Source organism: Cajanus cajan, chromosome 11, assembly GCF_000230855.2.
Source record: "Cajanus cajan strain Asha chromosome 11, NIPB_CcT2T_4, whole genome shotgun sequence".
In the NCBI taxonomy this organism is placed as follows: Eukaryota; Viridiplantae; Streptophyta; class Magnoliopsida; order Fabales; family Fabaceae; genus Cajanus; species Cajanus cajan.
Genome location: NC_138527.1, coordinates 26,223,331 through 26,232,746, shown reverse-complemented (window position 1 = coordinate 26,232,746; position 9,416 = coordinate 26,223,331). Strand labels below are relative to the sequence as shown.

The window sequence follows — 9,416 nt, the reverse complement described above, 5'->3', positions numbered from 1 at the left end:
ATTAACTAGTTATTTCTATTATACTTTATAACAACTATAACCAATGCTTACGCAAGAACTTTGTTTCAGCAAAAGAAATTTTTTTGAGGCATGTTTCATAACATCATCCATATTTGAATCACTCTATTATTTTTGTGAAAACAATACCCTAAATTTTTGTATGTTGAATTAAATAAGTAAAATATTTTTTACATAAATATATTAAATTGAATTAAAAGAGACATATTAAACATAACAAAAAGATAAAATATTAACTTTTGATGATATTATTAGATCTAATATAGTTATCTTTTGTCTTCCAATCAAATCCTCGTATAAAAAAAAATCACAATATTTTCTATCATTTAAGAAACAATTACAATTTAAATGAAATAAATTATTACATAATTATGTTGTTTTAAGTTATAATAATCCAAAAGAAAACAACTTTAACCTTTTTTGTTCTCTTCAACTTCATGAAAATTTGGGTTAATAAGAAGAATGTGTTGGATCCTTAATCCAACATTGACCTTATATGTGAATAATTATATATTAAGGAAATGTAAGGTTATGTCAAATTAAAATGATTTAATGACGTATAAATTATTTGAACAATTATGTATTTGAAATGACGAGACCTTTAATGTGTGATACATAAAAGATAATTCTATTTTATGAAAGAATATGAGATTCTTTATAAATAGGTTAGGTTCCCAGATCGTACTACATTTTTTTTTCTTTTCTGACATTCCATATCAAAGAGAGACAAAGATAACTAAAGGGTTCCCTTAAGAGAGTACATTATGGAAACCTAATAGAGTAATCAGATTGATATGACTTCTCCTTTAAATTCCATCTTTTGCTTCTTAACACCCTTCAAACTTCTTCAAGGTCTCTGATGGAGGTAGAGACCTATGGTTTCACCTTAGAACGTGAAGCACTCTTTTCAAGTGGTGTCACTTCAAGGTAGAAGATAAATTACTTTAACTCTCACCACACTCTTAAGAAGAGGATAAGAGAATTGGAAGCAAATCAAAAAGAGAATTTAGATTTTTGAGAGAGAGAAATCAAAGAAGAAATCTCAATCAAATCTCATAAAATGCATCAAAAGTAAGTTTTACAAGTGAAACAGTCTATATCTATCTATCTATCTATATATATATATATATATATATATATAGTGGTGGAGAAGCTTGTAGTACAAGCTAGACAAGGTAGGGACACTTAGATCTAGATTAGCCAATCATAAGGTGTTAAATGTCATGTTGTCTCCTAGGAGACAAGGAGGGGAAACTTAGATCTAGAAGAACCAATCATAGAGTGTCAAGTTTCATTTTGTCCCCTTGGCAAGCCAAGAGGCAAGTGTGTTGGAAAAGCTAGACTAGAATTTGTCTAAGAAGGAGGATGGGCGGCTAAGCTTATTTTTCTTCATTTAATCCAATCCAAAAAACTTGGAATTGCTTTAGTTAGGTTCACCAAATGATGGTGAGACCTAGCTAAATCAATTTCTTGGATTAAATGGACAAAAACAAGTCTAATATGTAAAATTTGGCCTAGACCCACTAAAGGCCCAATTATTAATTTCACCTACACATTTGCTACTTGCTACCCACTACTAAAACTAAAAATATGAAAATCTATAACCCTTAATAAAAGGTTAAATGAAGTAAGAATCTCCAAGCAACATATCCTAAAACCCTTAGGGTATGACCTACAAAGAAAAATAAATGTGTCTTACAAATACAAAGGCAAAAATAAGTCTATATAAGTATCTACTATATAACAATAAAAGAATTCAAACTATACAAAGTATGTACAATAGAGATTATGAGACTAAAAAGAGGAATCATACTCAATGCTCATATAAAACATATGTCTAAGAAGCATCTCCTCTATAGAAGCCTCCTAACTATGGACCTTTAACAAGGTTCAATGGCCTTCAAGTGTGAGCGTCCTATGGATGTTCCTCCATCAACCTTCACCCTTCTTAGTCTTATCTCTTCAAAAGGAAACCTTGGGAAGTGGGTTTCCATCAGTGCGTGTTGATATGAAAAGTCAAACTGCACCGCTCTCTTGTGAATTTTATGTGGTTTTGACGAGTGTTATGTATAAATATATGTATGAATGGTGTGTACTTGATTGAGGGTGATTAATTGTGAATAATTGGTAATTGAATGAGGGATATATGAGAAAATTTGTGTGTAATGCATTATTATGTTTGAGAATGTTTGTGTGTAAATCATTTGCATGTATGAAAACGTTTGTGTGAAATGCATTGACATGGAGGAGTATGAGAATGGATGTGGTGGAATGGTATGACCATCGATAGACGCATATGCATTACCATGGGAATGTATAATATATAGGTGTAACCGCCTTGGCTTGTGTGGTGATTAACAGGGAAGTGCATTACCTTGACTTGTATGGTGTTTAACAAGGAATGCATGTTACACTTATATATCCACTGGCCTATGTGGTGTATAACAGTGGATAAGTGTGAGGTGGTGCCTGAGAGGATTGATAAGGTTTGTCCATTGTGCGGCGTTCTAAGTCAATGCTTCTTAGGAGGTTATGGTGCATGAGTATCGATGTGAGTGTGTTCATGGTGCATATTTGTATTGTGATGTGGTGATTGAATTGAATGGAATTGTGGTGAGATGGTAGTATGGAATGGTTTTTGGAATTGATAACATGAGGTGTAATTGATTAAAATCTTTAATTATATATATATATATATATATATATATATATATAATGAATTTGTATTGGCTGGAATTTCTTTTTGTGACTTGTATATATGAATGTTTTCTTTTCTTACCGTATAGTTTGTGATTGTTTTAGATAAAGAGAAACTTGGTATGGGTGGCACTCCAGGTGCCAAAATTTGAAGTATAGGTTGCTCTAATAGTGTGACATCGAGGCAAGGGGCTTAGATTTGAAGTTTTATTTCATTGATCTCATGTCTCTTTTGTTAGATACAATTGTAAAACTTTTATTTCTAAATTTTATTTCAAATTAATTGGATATTTGGAGGTGTTTTATATGTGAACCATTTTACTCAGAGTTATGAAAAAAAAATTCTTATTTTATTAATATATGTTGGGGTAGAATGGATGTCACAAATTCAATATAATCAATCAACAAATTTTTCGGGGTCATCATACGACAATTCAACCTTAAATTTCTAAGCTCTCAAGTTGTGAATCCTCAAATATACTACTATTACTCAGTTGAGGAAAGGACCTATAAGGTTCTTGCAAAATCAGAAGAAGCAAAGGATCTCTCTAACTCTAGAATCTATCTCTCTAACTTCTCTTTAGCTTTCCTCAAGTTATATATGAACTTATGAAGTTTATGTCTTAAGAAAAATCTTAAATATTCTCTTATAAACTTGGTTAACTTGATCCCATCACAAATAACCTCAAAATCAACTTAACTCTTCATGATCCTTTGATCTTTAAAATTCTAAAACAACTAAAAACATAATGTATCTTTAATTAAATTACACATATCATAAAATATTTAATTAAAACATATATGTATAGTACAAGAATATGAACTTGAATTGTCAGTAATAAACACTATGAGATAAAGGATTTAATACTAAAGGCACCCCCACAACACAAACCACGTCATACAAAGCATTAGACTAACTTCTTGAGAGACTTATAACTAGGTTTGTCGCAAAAAAGGTACACATATTTTTTTTTTTTTGGATAAAGATACACATATTATAATTCTATTTGTTGCATCATCTTCTACACATACCAACTTGAGTATAAAATGTTCCTAGATGACTATATTAAAATTTGATTATAGGATTGTTGAGCACTGGGGGGTTACTACACATATACACATGTCTCCACATTGGTGAGATATTGTCCGCTTTGGGTCCAAGCCCTCACGGTTTTGCTTTTAGATATCACCCAAAAGGCCTCTCAACCAATGGAGACAACTGTGTGTATATAAACACATGTTCATCCTCTTGTTTGAACGATGTGGGACTTTGCTTGCATCTCAACAATCCTCCCCTCAAACAAAGGACCACGGTTTACCCCTTTCCCTGCGGCGAAAACTACAAATATTATCCGATGATGGCCCACAAAGCTTACTCACGCTCTGCCCTCCATGTTACCAGGAAGCCTCTCTTCCACATGGACCCACCGTTAGGAAGACTTTCGACACAAGGGATCCCAAACTTGGATCTACCTGCCAACCATCATACTCGTCGAGCCGGTCACCTGATTAGATCATCAGCTCTGATATTACTTGTTGTGCACTGGGGGTTACCACATATATACACATATCTCCACACTGGTGAGATATTGTCCACTTTGGGCCCAAGTCCTCACGATTTTGCTTTTGAACGTCACCCAAAAGATCTTTCTTTAATGGAGACAACTGTGTGTTTATAAACTCATGTTCATCCTCTTGTTTGAACGATGTGAGACTTTGCTTGTATCCCAACAAGGATGAACATCAGAGATTCTAAATTCTATTATGAAATTCTCATCTTGAATTGGTGCTAATGTGAAAATTTTAAAATGAGTTAGAAAAGAGAAATTTATAAGTATAAATATTGTAATTGAGAAAGATATTTTATGTACTGACTATTGATTTAGATTATTTTATTTATAAGTACTATTTTATCAATTAAATTTTTTGACTTAAATATATTTTTGTCCCTTAAGTATTACAGTTGTATGATTTTAATCTCTCAAATTTTAATCAAGTAATTTTAATTTCCTAAATACCGTACTTGTGTAATTTTGGCTCGTGAAATTTTAACTGAGTAAAAATTTTAGTCCCTTAAACATCGCAATTGTATGATTTTAGTTTCTTTTATTAAATTTTTTTTTTGTTAATATGGAGCTTACATGTGATATTATGTATCAATATTTCTGATTAACTTTTTTTAATATATTTATCTTATCTAATATATTTATATTTTCATAATAGTATGTTAATATACACTAATTTATATCTATGAAACTATTAAGTTATCTATAAATATAATGATAATATTATCGGTATTAATTTATCAATAATGTTATATTACTAATAATATATATAGAGAGAGGGGAGGGGGGAGGATCAAATTAGTCAAAGAGTAACTCTTGATAAAATTATTTCACTCGATAATTCATGGTGTATGTTAAATTTTATTGATCCGATCGTTAAGTTAAAAGTTCATAATGCATATACCAAGTCTACAAATTTTTAAAAACTTTGAAAATTATTTGATAATTCGTTTTGATAATTCAAATTAATAGATAATCATAAAATTATTTTATATATTAATTTAAATTTATATAACGAAGTGTCATATATTTTCAAATTTTTAAAAAAATTGTAAGTTTGATCTATACATTAAAAACTTTTAATTTAACGGTTGAATAATTGAAATTTAACATATATCATAATTTATTAAGTGGAATAACTTTACCAAAAATTACTCTTGGAGCAATTTGATTCATCCTTTTATATATTTATATATATATATATATATATATATATAATGTTTTAAAATTATACGTATAATATAATTTTCATGTTACATAATTATACATATTTTACCTATCTAAGTTACATATATTATAATTTTCATTCATGTATCAACCGGTATATATTTATTATTACTAAATAAAATAAAAATAAAAATATATACATATATATTGTAATTTTAAAATTATTAGAGTTTTTATAAAAGAAACTAAAATTATATAATTATGATATTTGAAGGACTAAAATTACTCAATTAAAATCTTGAAACTAAAATCACTCAACTACAATACTTGAGGGATTAATATCTCAATTAAAACTTTGAGACCAAAATAGTACAATTGCAATACTTAAAAGATCAAGAACGTAATTTCTCATTAAATATTTTAAAAAAGATTTATAAGAACCTACTATTTTAGATGTTGATTAAATGAAACTACATTTAAAAAAAAAATAGTTCATGTAAGGTTGTAAATACAATGAAATATTCATAAAACTAAAAGTAAATAAATTAAAACTGATGAAAATATTAGTTATATAAAGAAATTAAATGAAAGTATGTCATACATGTGTTGGAAATTACCTAACATACCTTTAGTTGTCGTCAACGATATTCGTTAGAGATTTGTTAAACAGACAAATAATTGGTTGTTCACAGAATGGAATCGAAAACTTTAATTTCTATAATGTTTCAATACTTTTCGTCACTTGATTCCCCTCACAAAGCCCTAATTTCCCATTTCCTTTTGGCTTCTGATTCCCAATTGTGATTCATGTCTTTGCCATAACCTTTCAAATTCAACTACTTTTTTGTTGCTAGCGACAATTATCAACATAGAGAAACAACAAAAAGTTCTGGACATGAAATCTTTTTCTAAGTCATATGATTTTCCAGGTACATTACTAATCTAGTTAATCGAACACATCTTTCACTTGGTTTATTACCTCTGAAATTTTTGTTTTTAATGCTTAAAATTTTGATGCAAATTCTAATTTTGTTATTTACTTTTGGTTATCGATTGTACTTTGTTTACAAATTTTTATTGTATTCTACATTAGAAATTTTTGTTTTTTCCTATTATTTTGTGTCATTTTTTACTCAAGAATGAATTAACGTATATCAACAAGGGGAAATTTTTTGAAAATGGGTATTTAAAATGGAACATGATTCATTTTTGGATGAATAATGTGAGAAAGGAAGTAAAAAAACCTAATATGATATAATGAGATAATAAAAAAAAAATTGATGAAATTTGTATGTTCTTTGAATTGTTGAAATATATGTTGCAGATGGATAATGGAATTAGATTAAGGGAATGACTTTCGAATGTCTGGAATTTGTATTAGTTTTAAATGTTCACAAGATGTTTTGTTAATATGATTATCAATCCAAGAGGAAAGGTGGGTTTACATGGAAAATTTTGTCATATATTGTTTGATGATATGCTATGTGAAAACAATAAGATTTAACACTTAGGTTGCAAAAATATATATTATTCTAAATGTCTTATTTTTTTCTAAGAGTTAAATTTAATATAAAAATCCAAAAGTTTATTTTTTTACGTGGCATGAAATTCAATTTTTCTTCATTGGTTATTAACAAAAACATGTGCCTATAATAATCTAGAAATACTTTGTTGCTTATTTTCTCTATGTAATTATTTTGTTTTTTTTAATTCCAGAAAAGTAAAGATTTGGAGCCCTTCACTTGGAAATATTTTTTCAAACTTGCATTTCAATTTACTGACACAAAAAATGTGGAGATATAGAACAATGCAAAGTCAAGTACTAATGTAAAATTTGTAATGGATTTGGAACATCCTAGACTAAGTTCTACACATTCAAAAACTTGTGAGGAAAAAGAAGTAGAAAGTGTTCAAATGGATGAAGAGACATTTGATCATAACATAGAAGACAAGAAAACAAAAATATTTTTAGAAACTACGGATGATCATTCAAGTAGTAATGATTCAATTTGTGAAAGTGGAAGCAGTATTGATTCTGAAAGGCAAATAAATGTCATTAACCAAGGTGAAAATGCTAAAAGTAATTATTCAGACACACATATCAATAGCACCAAAAGCATATCTTCCTCTTCAAGAAGATCAAGTTCTCCCTCTTCATTAGAATCACCATTAGATGATTTGTTTAGAATAAATGAAGAATTTAAGTATACCAATTCTAATGAATCTATCCAAGCATCAAAATCTGAGAAAGATAATGTTTCTAATGATGAAAGTTTTGGCAAATCTAAAGTTGACAACCACCTTTTAGTTCAAACATCAACAAATCAAGTTTACAATTTGAGCCACAACCAAAAAAGTTTGTCACTAACTGCAAGTCCTCCTACTCAAGTGATGGATCGTTCTGGAAGATATGATGTTTCTCGGGTTCCATCTTCAATCTTTGAAGCAAATACTAATCCATTAGAGTGGAGTATTGGTTCTAATGATTCATTATTTAGTATTCAACTAGGGCAACCTAGTTTTTCTAGAGAAAAAGCACTTATATGTGGTGAATTAAGCTTGTTAGAGGATTTGACCAAATTGAGTGGGTCAAACAACAAAATTTCTTCGGTTATAGAAGAAGAGATAGAAACTACTTTAAAGAATGTTGTAGAGAACTTACAAGCAACAAAAACATCGCAAGGATCTCTCAAGTTAGAAGGAGAAGGGATTGATGAAGCTAATGATGAAATAGAGACTTTAGATGAAACTAAAAGTTTCAAGTCATCCAAATTCATTATTTCTTGTCTTTCAAATAATATTGGCACTGGTATGAGCACTAGTGATTTCCCAATGTGAGTTTATTTATTCTTTTAATTATTTAATAATATACATAATACACACATATATACATATCAATGAGATGTTATAAATATGAACTAGGTAAGCAAATATATATGTTCATGTGGACATGTTTATTTTTGTTTATAGCTAGATCTTACACGTGTCTTTTATAACTCATTTATAGACAAACATATTTTACTAATAGTATGATAACACATAAGGACATTCATCTTTAATTATATAAAATTTCATAGTGAAATCCAATCAATGAAGAATATCCTTTTTTATGCACTGCAGAAAAAAACGTTCAAGGAGATTATGGCATTGCTATAATTGTAGCAGGGTGTTCTGCCATTTGAGTTTGAGTAACAATTGTTGTGGGACATTTTCTTGTTGTTGGAATACTAACCATACAAAACATCGTCATCACACCTCTTCAATGTATGTTTTCTCCCTTTCATTTATATCTCATATTTAATATTTAAGCATCAAGTTAGACAACTTGAAATTGTTCTTTGATTTTTATCACATGGTTCCTTTAATATTTAATTTACCTTATTTACTCATGCTTTTTTTAATTATAAGTATGTCTTTATTATTTGTTTTAATGTTTGCATATGTTACAAGACATTACGATTGTCTTGAATTTATATAAGTGTCAACTCAAATTGCAAGTAACACATTGATTTGAATCAATTTGGAATTGTTGTAGTTTGAAAGAAGAAGAAACAAATGATTCTGTGAAGATGGATCTTCCTCAACAACAATCATCTAAACAAGAATTTGAAGTGACTTCCAACTTAAGTACCAATTGTTGCAATTGGTTCAAATGTTTTTCTTGTTCTTGTTCTTTTTGTAAATTTTCTTGTACCAGTTGCCAATGTTGTTAACATATTGGGTTTTATATCAAATGCCACATTTTTTTACAGTACCGCCACCTTTAGGTACTTAGGTTTGATCACATGCCAATGCACATGTATATTGGAGCTTCATATATGCCACCATTCACTTCAAAGAACTTATGAAATTATTTACGGGTTAGAATCATCATGAGTAATAATAATTATCATGAACTTATCGTTTGATTATGATCTAAAATTCAAACAACTAATAGATTTTGCAACTAGTTTCACAAAGTTTGTCTAA

The 9,416-nt window shown here is 29.1% G+C and overlaps 1 protein-coding gene across 2 annotated transcripts; it reads left to right on the top strand.

The window, feature by feature from the left end:
* Positions 1–5,750: 5,750 nt before the first annotated feature.
* On the top strand, positions 5,751–9,198 carry LOC114916013 (uncharacterized). 2 transcript variants are annotated; one of them, XR_003804321.2, is made up of 3 exons: positions 5,774–6,376; positions 8,568–8,711; positions 8,983–9,198. XR_003804321.2 is itself a non-coding variant. In XM_083066800.1 (2 exons), exon 2 carries the CDS (start codon positions 7,287–7,289, stop codon positions 8,283–8,285), a length of 999 nt encoding a protein of 332 aa, XP_082922926.1. In that variant the 5' UTR covers positions 5,751–6,376; positions 7,164–7,286; the 3' UTR covers positions 8,286–8,558. The 2 variants fall into 2 exon arrangements, 1 of the variants encoding a protein (XP_082922926.1); XM_083066800.1 differs by lacking the exons at positions 8,568–8,711; positions 8,983–9,198 and adding an exon at positions 7,164–8,558 and having other exon boundaries at positions 5,751–6,376.
* The last annotated feature ends 218 nt before the right edge of the window (positions 9,199–9,416 follow it).